Source organism: Dermochelys coriacea, chromosome 3, assembly GCF_009764565.3.
Source record: "Dermochelys coriacea isolate rDerCor1 chromosome 3, rDerCor1.pri.v4, whole genome shotgun sequence".
In the NCBI taxonomy this organism is placed as follows: Eukaryota; Metazoa; Chordata; order Testudines; family Dermochelyidae; genus Dermochelys; species Dermochelys coriacea.
In genome coordinates, this window is record NC_050070.1 from 163,782,843 (window position 1) to 163,799,093 (window position 16,251).

At 39.1% G+C, this 16,251-nt stretch overlaps 1 protein-coding gene across 8 annotated transcripts in view; it reads left to right on the top strand.

Moving 5' to 3' along the window:
• EPRS1 (glutamyl-prolyl-tRNA synthetase 1) overlaps positions 1-16,251 on the top strand; it is a 60,728-nt gene that overhangs the window by 36,401 nt on the left and 8,076 nt on the right. For all 8 annotated transcript variants that reach the window (XM_038394252.2, XM_038394249.2, XM_043511741.1 and 5 more), the window contains 10 exons: positions 778-1,011; positions 1,980-2,245; positions 3,248-3,299; positions 4,372-4,581; positions 5,046-5,118; positions 6,058-6,137; positions 6,693-6,794; positions 9,972-10,127; positions 10,265-10,462; positions 10,959-11,132. In XM_038394252.2, the coding sequence (XP_038250180.1) occupies positions 778-1,011; positions 1,980-2,245; positions 3,248-3,299; positions 4,372-4,581; positions 5,046-5,118; positions 6,058-6,137; positions 6,693-6,794; positions 9,972-10,127; positions 10,265-10,462; positions 10,959-11,132 (1,545 nt within the window). The remainder of the gene's footprint in view (positions 1-777; positions 1,012-1,979; positions 2,246-3,247; positions 3,300-4,371; positions 4,582-5,045; positions 5,119-6,057; positions 6,138-6,692; positions 6,795-9,971; positions 10,128-10,264; positions 10,463-10,958; positions 11,133-16,251) is intronic.

Here is a 16,251-nt window from a genome sequence, read left to right on the forward strand (position 1 = left end):
AATTTTTATGACCCATTCATAAGCCGACTGACCCTATAATTCAGGGGTCAGCAAACTTTGGCTCCTTGGCCATCAGGATAAGCCACTGGGGGGCTGAGATGGTTTGTTTACCTCGAGCGTCCACAGGCACGGAGGTAAACCTAAGTAAACAAAGTGTCCTGGTACGCCAGCTGCTTACCCTGATGGGCCAGGACAGCAACTGGGGGGGAAATTTTTTGTATGTAGAAGCTGGGGGTCAGGGAAGTAACCCCTGGGACCCTCACACTCTCTCCATCCCATCCCTTCCCACCTTATCTGGGGAGGTCCGGGGAGGATGTCTCTGGCCTGGCCAGAGCTGCTCTGGCGGGCCAGACCAGGTGGTGTGACCACAGCATGTTCCAGCGGGCTGGGCTGGGCGGCATGGCTGCAGTGTGCTCCGACAGGCCAGGCAGCGCTGCCACAGCTGGCTCTGGGGAGTGGGGCCAAGCGGCATGGCTGCAGCATGCCAGCCCTGGAGCTGCAGCTGCTTTGGAGGCTGGGGGAAGAGCAGCATGTCCAGAAGCGGGGAGACTCTGGCCCTGCCTCTTCCCTTCTGGTTCTGCTGGCTGTGCTGCCTCTCCTTACTTCCTCTGTTGGGGAGAGGGGCTGTGTCCCACCTTTCCCTCTATACCCGTTCATAAGCTGACCCCCATCTTTGGTGCTTCCCTTTTTTACTAAAAAAATTTGGCTTATGACCGAGTATATACAGTACTTTTGAACCCTCTTCTGTGACCGTTGAATTTTTTTTCTTCTACATAGGATAAAGTAGATGAAGCAGTGAAACTCCTCCTTTCGCTGAAAGCAGAGTATAAAGAAAAGACTGGGCAGGACTACAAGCCAGGACATCTGCCAGCAACTAAGATATCTGCTTCACCTCAAACAACAAGCACAGAAATCAGTGGCCCAGACACATCAGAAGCTAAAGCTCTGTTTAACAAGGTAGCCTGTCAAGGAGAAGAGGTCCGTAAACTAAAAGCAGGAAAAGCAGAAAAGGTAAACTTTTTAAAAACACAACTTAGTTAAAAATAATAACCTTAGAAGACGTTTCAGTTGATGTTAGGTCAGGGCTAGTCATGTGTACGTGGGGAGATGTCAGTCACCGCCGGGGGCTAGGGCTGGGAGTGCAAGCAAATGAGACTTTGTCCCTCTTGCTCGCTATTAAACATGCCTGGCATGGAGGGGCAGGGCTTTGAGGTGTTTCTGAGGAGGTAAGTGTGGGATAGGCTTTGTCCCCTTGGGCAGAGCAGAATGTAGTGGTCTGCCTGCTTAGTGGATGGTTCCCATTGTTCTTAGTGGATTTTCGCCCAAGGGTATAAAACAGGTGTAAAAGTTTTAGGACTTGTTTACGTTGCCAGAGTGGTATAAAGGAGCCTTATTGTAAATGACAGTATGGCCTTACAAATATTTATGGTGCTTTAGTGATTAGAACTGGTCTAAATTTTGGACTGAAAAATTCTCCTATCAAAATGTGCTCCATGAACGGTTTACTACTGACCTTTCTGGAGATGGTCAGTAGCCAAAAAAATTGTGAGTTTGATTCCCTAGCCCTCACTTGCTCTTCAGTTGCCTATGATGTAATACTGAGCATATGGATGCATATATTTGTGGACTAATAACTAGAAATAAAGGGTCAAACCTAGCTACATTACTATTAGACAAAGGAGGTTTGGAGATTTCTTCCAGTGCTCTCCACTCCCATTCTCCATCCATGGTATTGTAGTTTCAATTATTTTGGTAACTTATTTAAACTCGTATGTTGCATTATTTTGACAAAGTTTGCAGAATTTTTAAAATACTGGGTGCGGAATTTAATTTTTTGGTGCAGAATTCCCCCAGGAGTAGAAGATGTAGCACATATGTGTGTGGATATATAGAATATCTGTAGGTCCATTTACTCCTGTGATTCATACTGATTTCTCTTTATTTTCTTGTTCTTCCATGGGAATCACTTCAAACCAAAGGATAAAATAGATACAGCAGTGCAGCAACTGCTTCAACTGAAGGCCCAGTACAAGTCTCTTGCAGGAGTAGACTATAAACCTGTCTCTGCCACTGGTGTTGAGGATAAAGACAAGAAAAAAAAAGAGAAGGAGAACAAGTCTGAAAAGCAGAATAAGCAACAGAAACTGAGTGATACTCAGAAGAAAGAATATCAGAAAGACCAAGGTGGTAATGGCCTCTCCGCAGAAGGTTTAGGAGAAGGTCAAGGGCCTAAGAAACAGACCAGGTAAAGAAATTAGCAATCCAGCTGCATGAAATCTAAATTGGAAGAGCTAAATCAAGAGCAATATTTTTAAACTTTTAGTTTCAGTTGGTAGTGTGGGAATATACAAAAAAGAAATAATGCCATGTTCCATTAATTTTTTTTATCATGTTCATTTCAAATGTATGGCTCATATAAGGAGGGAGTAAAATCCATGTATTGTGAATTACATACTATAAAATAAGCATAATATATTTTTGTTTTCATTACAAATATTGACAGATGGTGGAGAATGAGAAACTATGCAAGAAAACTGGATTCTGCAGTCGTAAAGCCTGATCTGAGCACCTAATACATGTTCTATTGTTGTTGACTTTGCTAGGAGTTGATGGAGTTCAGTTTCTTGCAAGATCTTGCCATTATTGCTAGTATGCTTTATTTTGGTTGATGGTGGTAGGATTAATCTTTCATTTGAAATAAAACAAACTAATATTTTTTCTGAGGCAAAAAGCCTTCAGAAAGCAAGCTAGTAAGTTACCTTAACAGCCTCACAAAACTCTCTAGCCAAACATTAGCATTAGTGGAGCTATGAAACTTAGGGTGTAAAAAAAAAAAAAAAAAAAAAAAAAAAAAAAACTTAGGTGAGCCTTATGCTCGAATCAGGCTTTTATTTGGAAGTTTTAGTTTCACTGCTTGATGCATTGAGGCATGTAACTGGTGCAGGAGGGATCTAAACAGGAAAAGCTGAGATATTTGTATGAATGCTTTTCTTGAGTCCTGTTAGAGAGGGATCATCATGATCTGAAACAAGTTAAATTTGGGAGGGGCCTGGTTTGGAGGGATAGGGTAAAAAGGTTGTTTGCAGATCACTGAAGTAAATATGCTTTAACATTTAACAAAAGATTTTTAATTGCGTTAAAAGGGACTTTTTCCCCCAAAAAACATTTAAAGCATGCAGCTTTAATGCTACCTTCACCACTTGGCAGTGACCTAACTATAGGGTTCTGTTCTTTTCAAATTCCATAGGCTTGGTCTAGAAGTTAAAAAAGAAGAAAATCTTTCCGATTGGTTTTCTCAGGTAAGTGTGTATCACTTGAATTAAGGAGTTGTTTCACCTCACATTTCACAAAAATGATCTTTTCGGTCACTCCTTTATTATTATTATTTTTTTTGTAATATAACTCTGTTCCTTAAGTTGCTACCAGCATTTTTCTTTAATTTCTGGACATATGTTTCCAAGTGCTGTGTAAACTTATGAAGCTATAAAAGTTAATGGCCACCTGCTTTAAAAACAACAAGAACCCCCTTATTCATTAAATTCTGGTAGTGAAACAGTAAGGATTTTGGTAAGTATTTGATGGATGTTAGTTAGCAGTCTTAGTTTAGCTCAGGATGGTTTGTAACCAAAAGTTACCACCATTTTTTATGGGTGGTCAGTGCGAAATGAGTTTTTATCTTAATACAGTGCCTCAGGTAGTCTGGGCAGGGTTTGAGGGACAGTGACAGGGCATGGAGGGAAGTTTACAGTACCAGATTTCTGCATAAATAGACTGTCTCCGCCACTATCAAACTGGCACGTTTCACCAACACGGACATTTGCCACGATTAATGAATAATGTGTTTGGTGGCCTTTTGTAGTGAGTGAAGAACACTGATAATTAAAATGGCCTATGCTTGTCTTGTCTTAGGGTGAGGGAGAGAGTGACCATCTGCACTCCCTCTTTGAAATCTAAGGACCCCTTATGTTTCCCACCTTATTACTCACCTTCAAGGTCCTGCATCCTCACTCTTTATCCTTTTTGGATAAAGGAACTGTAGCAAAATCCTTGAAGAACCATTCATTACCACTCCATAATTGGTCATAGAGGTGATCTGTAAGTGATGCCAGAAAATTATGCACTTTTCCCTGTAGTATCTTTGCCTCTACCTTTTCTGCACCAAACCCTCCATTTCTTGGGAGGAAATTGTTAAATATAATTGTTAAATCTTTGCTTACAAACTCTTTAGCTTTTTTGGTTTTAAATTACAGCCATTTTAAACTGCTGATTGATCAACTTATTGTGAGCGGGGTGTATTAGGCTTGAATTATTGTAGTGCTTTTTTGTGCATGTAAATAGAACTTTAATATCTTAAAAATATCTTCTTGACAGGTGATCACAAAATCAGAGATGATTGAATACTATGATGTGAGTGGCTGCTACATTCTTCGTCCATGGACGTTTTTCATTTGGGAAACCATCAAGGATTTTTTCGATGGTGAGATCAAGAAACTTGGTGTAGAAAACTGCTACTTTCCCATGTTTGTGTCCCAGGCTGCTCTGGAGAAAGAGAAGACTCATATTGCTGACTTTGCTCCTGAGGTACACATCAGAATTCTGTTTACTGCACTCATGTACTACAGTTAACTTTAGCTAAACTGTGACTTTTTAAAAACTAAGGACAGTGCTCAGATAAATGATGTAGGCAGATATTTTGGAATTCTTACAACCAGAAGCTGTGCAAACAACTTCTTATGCTGCTGCAGCTCCTGGTCCGGTAGGCAATGATGTCGAATATAAAACAGTTAAAAGTTAGTAAACCCATCTTTGATAGTGTTTTTGGACGGTGCTTGGAGGTCTGCTTTCCATTATGAAGAAGGGGTGGAAAGGAATCTATGTAAATGTCTGTCAGTTCTTGTTGGAATGATTATTTCAATAGCGCTTAGATATCATTATATTGTGTAATTAATGAAGGTGATAGGGAACCTAGAACTTTGATTAAGATCTTTTTTTTATTTTAAATCAATAAATCAAGTTGGAGGAAACTTAATCTTTTAAATGTTTAGGTTGCTTGGGTTACAAGATCTGGCAAAACAGAGTTGGCTGAACCAATTGCTGTACGTCCTACAAGTGAAACAGGTAAGAAACTAACTTGCAGGTAATCAACAATTTCAGAATGAGTAACTGATACAGCGGAATCCTGTTGTGGTTTTGAGACCAGTTGGTGGTCTACTAGGTAGGACAATATGATTGAACACTGGAAAAATCTTACAGGAAAATATTTTCCTGTTTCATCACAACTTGAAACATTTCTAAATTTTTCCCAATAAACTAGCTAAAGAAGTTTTATTTACACACACACATTGCAAATTATTTTAAAGTTTTCTTATTTAATACTTTAGAAAGCTCTTTGACTGGAATTTTCTTTAATATTTTGTTTTGGGGATGAAAGGTTTTTATTCAATTTTGCTTTTACGAAAAAATGTCATTTTCATTGTTCATGTTGTATTTTACCTTATGCATTTTTTTCATATTCAGATTTTAAAGTCATTAAATATAACTAAGATACAAAAGTGGAGCAACTCCTAGTTAAATCAGATACAGTATACTAAATTGTAATAATCGTGTGCTATCATGAAAATTTCTTAATTAGCTGATTGTGTATATGTATGAATGAATCTAGATGCATCTTAATGTTCTAGTCTTAATGAAAGACAGTGATTTAATAATATGAAAACTAACTGCATGTGTAAAGTAGCTAGGTTTCCCCTTTACCTTCATAAAGAGTCACTAAAGTAGATGTGTTTTGAGTTCTGAGGTGTGTGAAACCACTTTGCTTCAGACCAGCAGCAAGCCACATATTACCTGAGAAGTTGGAGCAAGGCGAAAATATTCCTTTCATCAAGGTCCTGTGTCCACTGCAGAATTTCACTTGAGTGGGACAGAAGATACGAAAAATGAAATCCTCACAATGAAGCACAGGGTCTCTTATGCTTATGATGTTTAACAAATTATGTATATTATAGTTGAGACATGTTCCTCAGATTATAAAAAATATTGTTGGTTTTTCTTTTACAGTAATGTATCCTGCCTTTGCAAAGTGGGTGCAGTCACACAGAGATCTTCCTATCAAGCTTAATCAGTGGTGCAATGTAGTGGTAGGTGCATTTAGTCAACCATTTATTTTTTTTTAAAGTGAAGCACATGGCAAGGAATTTGGTATGCTAAAAAATTGTTCTAAATTTATTAGGACAATTGTTCCATAAGAGATGGCATCATACCAATATTAATTAAAATATAAACAATTAATAGTTTCATTATGTAATGTGTTTTGGCATGTGGGCATAGGTATATGATTTAATAATAACTACATAAAATATTAGTTTAAAAGGACCACATTGTGAAAGTATGTTCAACTCCTTTTTAAAAAAAAAAAAAAAAATCCAAACTTCTTTTTTAATCCCAAAATTTGGGATTAGCAGAGTGATATAAAAGTGAAAAATTGAGTTTTCATCAATGCCAAAGAAATAGCTTTTTAAAAAACTTAATTAAGTAAAAAGTACTTGTGGCACCTTAGACTAACAAATTTACTTGAGCATAAGCTTTCGTGAGCTACAGCTCACTTCATCGGATGCATTCAGTGGAATTTAAGTAGTTCACAGTTATACTACTGAATTTGAATGTTTTAAAAAAAAAATTACTTTTCTTGGCAGCGTTGGGAGTTCAAACATCCTCAGCCTTTCCTGCGCACTCGTGAGTTCCTTTGGCAGGAAGGACATACAGCATTTGCTACTTATGAAGAAGCAGCAGAGGAGGTAAAAGGCACTGAATGTTTTTAACTATTACTGATCTTTGTTTTCATAAAGTGACCTGGCTCTGTAAGAGTACAGTATGTATACTTACGAAAGAGAGACCAGGTGGGTGAGATAATATCTTTAGCTGACCAATAGTCAGTGCTTCCCAAAGTACTTGAATTAGTTTGCCACCCACTTTCACTCACACACCCCTGTTTCTACCCAGAGTGCACTTTGCTACAAGAGGAAAATTAGTATCCTGTCTATTTCTCCCCCTACTGTGACATCATTCAGAACAGAGTGGATTTCTTATCCCTTATATCCCAAATTTGTCCCTCCCGCAGAGCTCCAAATAGTCCTTTGGTCAGTTCCTCTACAGATGTCCTCCCAGGCTTCTTTTGCAGGCTTCATCTTGAAGCCCTTGCCCTTTGACATTATGAAGTGTCCTGCCCTTTCCAGACTCCGCCTGGACAAACTCTCAGCAGCTCCCACTATTTCCTTCAGAATGATGAAAACAGACCTTTTATACCCAGCATGGTTTGTTAACCTCCTGCTGTTACCATGATAGCTGGCCTGAAATCCCAGCTTTTTTTTTTTTTTTTTTTTTTTGGTTTGAGTATTGGCAGTGTCAATGTGAGCTGAACATTGATCCTCTTAAGGCCTTAAGTTCATTGGGTGACAGTGCAACATCAAATTTAAATCTTTTATCTTAATTTCTTTAGGGCCAGATTTGTCCTGCGCTCTGGCTGTTTTGAGATGCTCTTGAGCAGTGCAAAGCAGCTAGGATTGCGTGGGCAGTTAAGTTGGTTTACAGCTGCTTTGCATAGCCTAAATGATGCAAAAGGGGTCAGGCAAAGTGAATGTGTGATTGATTGATTGAGGGAGGAGAGCACAGAGAATCATGGATGTGCATAGACTTGGAGTGGAATAAATGTGTTTGGAGAAGGTAGACTGGCACTATATGAAAGGAGATCTTGAGGAGGGGGCAGTCCCTGAACTGTAGCATCTTTTGTGCTTGTCTCAGAACCCCTGGTAGTGCTACCACAGTGAATGCAGCACTGCCATAAGGAACCTTTCAAACAATGATGCCCAAGCTAGCATGCAGCCACAGAATCTTTAAAGCATGATGACAGCTGGGCCAACGAAGTGACCAATGAGCACTTTTGGCACGTTTGTCTACCCCTTGACTCATTTCAGTTACAGCTAGTACAATTATAGCATGCAATTTCTCTATAGAGGAAGAGTGATAATTTTGAGTAGATACAATTGTTAACAACTTAGCCTAATTTCAAGGTGAGTAAAAATCTGGTTTTTTGTTTTTTTGTTTTAATAAAATTTAAAAATTGGATTTTTTTTAATTTGGATTTTTTATTTAAATTAAATAATTTTATTAAATTTGAAAATGACAACCTATGTTAAAGCCTAAACTCTGAGTAGAACCTTGGGGTTACGAACATCAGAGTTACGACCTGACTAGTCAACCAGACACCTCATTTGGAATCGGATGTACATAATCAGGCAGCAGCAGCGATCAAAAAAAAAAAGCAAACATAGTACGTATTGTATTAAATTATTTTTTTAGTAGTTTACATTTTTCTTCTGCATAGTAAAGTTTCAAAGCTATATTAAATCAATGTTCACTTGTAAACTTTTGAAAGAACCACTATAACATTTTGTTCAGAGTTATGAACAACCTCTATTCCCCAGGTGTTCGTAACTCCTGAGGTTTTACTTTATCTATTGAAATAATTTAAACTCGATATAAAACATGATATTAAGCTAGCAAAAATTTTCTGGCTAAGCACCTAGAACCAGTTTGTTGAAGCGCTAAACCAGCTTTTGACAGCAATAATCTCTTCAACTGTTCAGTTCAATGACTTGTTCATTCAAAGTTAAGAAATTGATTGGGAGTTGAAAAAGCAGAAAAGCTTATTTTCCTCTTTCATTCTATGCATGAAAACTAGGTATAGGAAGCTTAGATCTACTAGTTTCCCAAATCTTGGAGGACTGGGTGACAAGCAGTGTTCCCTCTAATTTTTGACAGGCTGTGTGTGCAAAAAATTTCTTCTGTGCAAATTTTTGTGCATGCAGGGTTTAGGATCTGTGTGTGCACGCATACATCTTAGAGGGAACAGTGGTGACGAGATATAACAAGTTCAGATCACTAACTACAGATAATGTATCTTAGTTTAATAAATCAGTTATCAGTTGATAAACTTTTTTTTATGTATTCAGCATATTTTAGGTAGTTTTATTTACTTTAAAAAAAAAAACCTTAAAATGCTGGTTTAATACATTTTAATTGAATTTGAATTTCTATTCAAATTGATCTTGACAAATGACAATGAAAAATTTGAATCTAGTAAAAAGTTAGGCTGTATAATTTCTTAAATATTATTGATACGGTGTATACTTCTGGTTAGCAAAAAGTAGTACCAAATTTAGTGTAAAGGCTATGTATAGTTGCAAATCAACATGTTTTAAGGGTTATCAATCTTTCTTTAGAAAAATAACTAGAGTACAAATCCAAAATAATTAAAATGAATGATTTTAATCAAGATTTCCTGCTTGCCGATTTAAGTAATTATTAAAATTGTTGATTTTTAAATCCAATCCTTCCTGGCCTACACAACTTTATTTCTTCAAGTATATTATGTGCATGACATCTCAGTGAGGTTTAACTACCTGGAAAGTTTGAAGTGTCTGTGATGTTAGTATATAAAGAAGAGTGACACGGGATTCTCAGTTTCTTAAAGGATCAACTTATAATTAATTATAACTCTCAAACAAGTTAATATATTCATTTTTCAGTTTTCAATATACATTGCATGCACAAACTGTAAGTGCTGCAGTTTTAGGGATGATGTGCCTTATCTTCAAAATAACTAGGTTTTGACTTCTGTTTTGCACTTAATCACATATGGAGTCTGACACCTCTGTAATAATGACCCTTTTTGTTTAATGGTTTCTAGGCTTAAATATTTTGTTTTACAGAAAACATCTGCAAAACCTCAAAATGATTAAAAAATAAAATTGATCTTTAGTTTTATTTGAAGAGAAAAGACAAGTAGAATATTCAGGCTTTTATGCAGTTGTAGGCCAATCACGCCATTCAGCAATATTTTGGATTTAGAAAACATTTGAAGAGTAACTCAGTAAATCCAACTCACTGAAGTAACTTAAAGGTTTTAATCATAGGTATTGCAGATTCTTGATCTGTATGCTCGGGTGTATGAAGAACTCCTGGCAATACCTATTGTAAAAGGAAGAAAAACTGAAAAAGAGAAGTTTGCAGGTGGAGACTATACAACCACTGTGGAAGCATATGTATCTGCCAGTGGAAGAGCTATCCAGGTATATATTAATACATACATTTTTTTTTCCCACTTCTTTTGAAAGAAAGGACAGCAAAAAGGAATGTTGCTGACATTATACTTAGCAGTCATTGTAAATTTCTATTGAGCAGAGACTTCTATATGTGTCTGTTTCAGGGAGCAACATCACACCATCTGGGGCAGAATTTTTCAAAAATGTTTGAGATTGTGTTTGAAGATCCCAAGTTACCAGGAGAAAAACAGTTTGCCTATCAAAACTCCTGGGGAATTTCGACTCGGACCATTGGTGTGATGACATTGATCCATGGAGATAATATGGGCTTGGTGCTACCACCTCGGGTAGCTTGTGTTCAGGTGTGTAAAAATGACTTGTCTAATTGGTTCAGATGGCAGAATTTTACCTCAAAGTACCTCACCTTTTTTCCTTTCCTGCCTTGTAATGGGATTAATCAATATTTCCTATTGGGTGCCTGATGAAAAGAACTCTTTTTAATGTAGGGGTACTGAAAATAATACTTGTAGAGCATTCTGTATGCAGTTAGTAAGAGTTTATCAGGTTGGTTCTCAAGTTATATTCCTTGTGACAGACAAGCTATATCTCTAAATTTTCTGTCTACCCAAAATTAGATTTGTAATACTTGGCAAAAAAGTTTCTTAGGTAGGGGGTGTTGAAAGACGTTAACCAGATTTAGCACCACAACACTGTTTCCTTAAACCGTCCACATCCTTAAACTCAACACTTTAAGGTTGATTGTCTTTTGGTATTTTTGGTACGGTACATTACAATAATTGGGAACAACTTTTCCATTACTGTATGTATCTTTTTCTTTTAACTTGCATCATGTCACAGGTTGTAATTATTCCTTGTGGCATCACAAATACACTTTCTGAAGAGGACAAAGAGGCATTGATGAAGAAATGTAATGAATATCTTAAAAGGCTGCTCAGTGTCAATGTCCGCGTACGTGCTGACTTAAGAGACAACTATTCACCTGGTTGGAAGTTCAATCACTGGGAGCTTAAGGTAAATTTCTTTTCAGTAGATCTTAATGTATGTTCATGTGGACTTTTTTGTATTCTGTGCAGACAAATATTTTCTGTCTAAAGTTGATTGAAAAATGGTTAATTTTTGATACAGCATGAATTGCTGCAACTATTGTTGACTTGTGTTTCTTGAAATTTCATAAAAGCTAATTGAAGAAAAAAGGCAGTTTCTGAGACAACAGATTCTCACCCAGAAAAAATAATTAACTTGGACAAGAGATGTCTTGAACTCGTGAATTTTGACTCTGTGCATGCACACACACACACAAGGATATATAAGCTATGTTAAGGAAGAGAGGCACAAACCCTAAATCAATTAAAAAAGGGGAAAAAAAATTTCATGCCAAGCACATCTGTGATGAGTGAGAGCACACTATACTCCTGGGGGAATTCTGTGCCAAAAAAATTCTGCACAAATATTTTAAAATCTGCTGATTTTTATTTATCAAAATACCACAAAATCATGCCAGTTTCAATTTTGATCATTTATTTCAAAATACCTGTCAGGAAATATGTCTGTAACAATACAGACACACACACACACACACACACAAATTCCCCCCGAAGTAGAGATTTAAAGAAACCACTACGACAACCCAGTTCCTGCTTCTCTGCCCCCTTCCCTCAAGAGCCCAGCTGGGGAGCCAGACACTTGCACCCCCACCCCGCCCAGAGCCTTAGCTATGGGGGCCCCCCCAGCCAATCCACCCAAACATCCCGCCCCCCCGAGACCAGTTGCGGGGCCCCCCCAGCCGATAAAGCCAAACATCCTCCGCGCCCCCCCCAGCCCAGCTACAGGGCCACCCCTAGCCGAGATATCCAAATGTCCTTCCCCCCCCGCCCCAGGGCCTCCCCTAGCCCAGACACCTGTCTCTTCCCAGAGCCCATCCATGGCCCCTGCTAGCCCAGACACCTGCTCTGCTGTCCCTCAGAGCCCCGGGATCCAGAGGGAGAAACAGCCTGATGCTGGGTCCCAGGCTTGCACAGAGTTTCTTGTGCACTGCCGCCTCCTCCCTTAAGGGCGTGAGGCGGAGTGCAGCTGTCGAACCTCTAGCTCTCTCCTCCCTCTGGCCCTGTCTTCTATGTGTGAGCTAGGCTCTGCTGCGTCCGGTGGCCTCTAGTGGCAGCCAGCAGCACTGCAGCCCATTTCTTTGGGAAACGGAAATTCTGTGCAAAAAACATTAATTTCTGTAAAATTCTGCATTGCACAGTTGTGCAAAATTCCGCCAGGAGTAACACTACCTTCTGATATCCTAGCTGAGCAGAATGGAACATACAAGATGGTCTTGGATGGGACCACTAAATAAAGAATCCTTTTTATTTATCAGAAAAGAAACTACTTCATCACTCAAATACTATGGTTGAAAGTAGCTTCAGTCCTCCTTGTACAGGAAAACCAAGAAACTGCATATAAAACAAGATTAAAGGAGACCAAGTATCAAGAATGGGATTAAATATAATGTATATTGCAGCATAACGAAAGTGATAAATTAAAATAAGACAACATGGGGCTCTGTGGCATCAGAGTTGGAAGTCTGTGTAAATATTCAAATGCCAAACTTCAGTATAAGATAATGTAGAAGCCTCTTGTGCAGCCCAAAGGGTCTTGAAAAAAATCTCCTATTGCACCTAAAGAGTGAAAATGTCGCACTTTATTCTAAAGCTCCATTTCTGAGTAGTGTGTTAAAGGTTAAACAGTTAATTGTTACAGAGAGTCCAACGGAAGCAATAGGTTGATTATTACCTTGGCTTACAACCATCTTTTATAATCTATTCTGATGTGCTTAAAAATCTATTTATAAAGTATTTATAAACAATTTATAAGTGCAGCCAAAAATGTCATGAAAAATGTCAGTCTAAAATCTGACTCCAGAGTCATTTTGAGAAGTAAGAGACTATGACAAAGCTCTGTCCTTGCTTCCGTGGGTCCCGCGTTTCCTGGCGGATTTCGCTAGCCTCAGGCTCACTGTGACCCTGCACGTAACCCTTCTCTCTCTAGAGACAAGGGTCACAGTCTACTGAGCCATTTTCATCATAAGCCAGTGAGGGAGGTGAGAAGTTATCCTTCCTTGCACAGTCTCTGTTGTCTCCTGGTCTCAGTGATTGATCGGGGCAAAGATGGGGGAGTGGGGGGGATCCCAGGCTCACCCTCTACTTTGAGCTCCAGCCCAGGGACCCTAATAGTATCAGCTATGGTAGCTGACCTTTTAGAAACATGACATGTACAATTCCCTGGGCTACTTCCCCCACAGCAGCCCTCACTTCCTCAAGCTCCACTTCACCCTTACCTCAGGGCCTCCTTCCTTGTCCCTGATACGGTGTGTGCTACATAGCCTCTCCAACAGCGCAACTTCCTCCCACAGCTCCTGACATGCACACCTACCTGACTAACTGGGAGGCTTTTAACTACTTTCAGCCAGCCCCTGATTGGCTTCAGGTGTCCCAATCAACCTAGCATTCTCCCTGCCTTCTGGAAAGTTCTTAATTGGCCCCAGGTGTCTTAATTGACCTGGAGCAGCTGCCATTTCACTTATCCTGGTACCAGGGATTTGTTTAGCCTGGAGCTAACATATAGATATATATATCTATATATCTCTCTCACTACTTTTCTATAGCCATCTGGCCTTGCCCCATCACAGACATAACATTTGAGTGTTTGTGCTCCCAGTATGGAATCCATTTCCCCTCCTCTTACAGTTGCAGTAATGGAACAAGACTCATAAATACTTCTACTTTAAAGTGTTTTAATTTTTTTGCTTACAAAATTGAGGGGAATTTGTGCTGATTTGAGCCTGGTGTGGTATGGGCAGGCACTATGTGAGTTTTCACAAACAACTTTGTTCATAGCCCTCCTTTGACGTCTGCAAAAGTCATGCCATTCCAGTCTGACACCTCTTAAAGAGAGATCTGCTACTTCTTATACCAAATTGTTTGGTGATAGTCTCTCTTGCTTTTCCTTTGCAAAATATGGTAGAATTTCAATCTGAGTATCCAGAGAAGACAGCCCAGTGCATTAGCTTGCTATTCTAGAGAACTTTTTTGTCAGAATATATTAGCATATGAAAATGGTATAATGTTGTTATATGTGATTTACAGGACAACAGCACTTATTTTGCTGAGCTCCACTAAGTTCACAAAGTAAGAAGTGCTTTTCACCATGAACAAACCAGGAAGGAAGTGTGTGTGGTTTTTTTGGGGCTGGGGGCAGGGTTATATATACTATAGAAAACTCTTTCCTGGGTATCTGGCTGGTGAATCTTGCCCATGTGCTCAGGGTTTGGCTGATTGCCATGTTTGGGGTCGGGAGGGAGTTTTCCTCCAGGGCAGATTGGAGAGGCCCTGGAGGTTTTTTTGCCTACCTCTGTAGCATGGGGCATGGTTGACTGGAGGGAGGCTTCTCTGCTCCTTGAAGTTTTGAACCATGATTTGAGGACTTCAATAGCTCAGACATGGGTGAGGTTTTTTATAGGAGTGGTGGGTGACATTCTGTGGCCTGCGCTGTGCAGGAGGTCGGACTAGATGATCAGAGTGGTCCCTTCTGACCTTAGTATCTATGAATCTATGAATCTATATCTAGTCATAAATTCCAAGTGAGACTTCTGAGGTTCTGGAGGAAGCCAACCTGCTGACTTGTTTAATATTGTATAATTACACAGTGTCCAGAGGTGCTAAGTGTCTTTGCTGCTCTGTTGCACTGCACACCATATAGACATTGGGGGAGAGAGTTCCTGCTTTAAAGACCTTAGTCTAAAAAGTTTTTTGACAATAGATGTGTGTGAGACTCCCGCAAAGAGACTTGAATCTTTGAGAAGGTTGCATGTAGCTTCTAAGGTGGCTTCTTCTATCGCTTTACAGTATTCATTTGCTGAGCACTGCACTTCATTAAGTCAAGCTCTGCATGTGACCACTTCCATGCCTCTTACTAATGAGTTGCATCAGCCTTAAGGCAGATCTACAATACAAATTAACATCAGCACATCAGATGAAAATGCTCTAAGCCAACAGGAGAGAGCTCTCCCTTCGGCTTAATAACACCATCTCTGTAAGAGGCAGTAGCTATGTTGTTGGGAGAAGCTCTCCCACCAACGTAGTGCTGTCCACATGCAGGTTTAAGTTCTGTCTAATTACGTCACTCAAGAGTGTGGATTTTTCACATGCCTGAGAAACACAGGTATATGGAAGTAAGTATGTAGTGTAGACCAAGCCTGAGAACAAAGAGGTGGAGATGCTGGGTATTCTCCCAGAATCCCAAATGGCATTTTGTAAATGAAAAAACACTATTATTGTTACAAGCTTATTTGATGCCAGGTGCTGATAGGATTTCGGTACCTTTACATCTGGCTTGGAATAGAAGTAAACATTTCCCTCTTAAAAATAGGTCACCCATCAGTATCAAACTACTAGCCCTAAGGAGTGAAACCTAGTCTGTAGATCAAATGCCAAGATCATCCAGAGTCTGCAGCGAGTGGAAGCCTGGACAAAGATGTCTTACAAAATGTTTTTAAAATGGTCAGGATCTAAACTCACTTTGGCATTTCGCCTACTGATTGGATTTCCACGGGGAACAAGAAACTGCGAAGAGCCTCTCCTAAATGAAAGGATATGTACAGCATGTTCCTGCTAAAATATTGCTCTAGACTCCTAATTCCAGGAGTTACAAGTACACCTGTAAAAACTCACAAATGGGAACAAACAATTGGGGGTCTGCTTGTGTGTATGAGGAGATCAGAAGTCACAGGCCCTTTGTCATAAGATTTAAGAAGCAAGGAAAATGTTACATAATGCAATTAACTTCTCTTAGGCCTTCAAGTGTTCTACCACCATCGGTATTAACATTTAGTGGAGCTGTTTTCAAGAACTTCTTAAAAAACCGTTTGTGCTAATACAGTTTAAACATGCAGTGCCAGGCCAAAATTAGAATAAATAATTTATTGAAGAGTTATATTAGGTATAAATTAGTAAAGCTATATTTAATTGTAATTTTAACAATACTCTGTAATTAAATCAATTGTGTTCTAGCTATGTTAGAATAGTGTCTAAAACATGTTTTAAAACTGTCTAACTGTGGCTGATATGCCAGTGTACATAACAAAAATGTA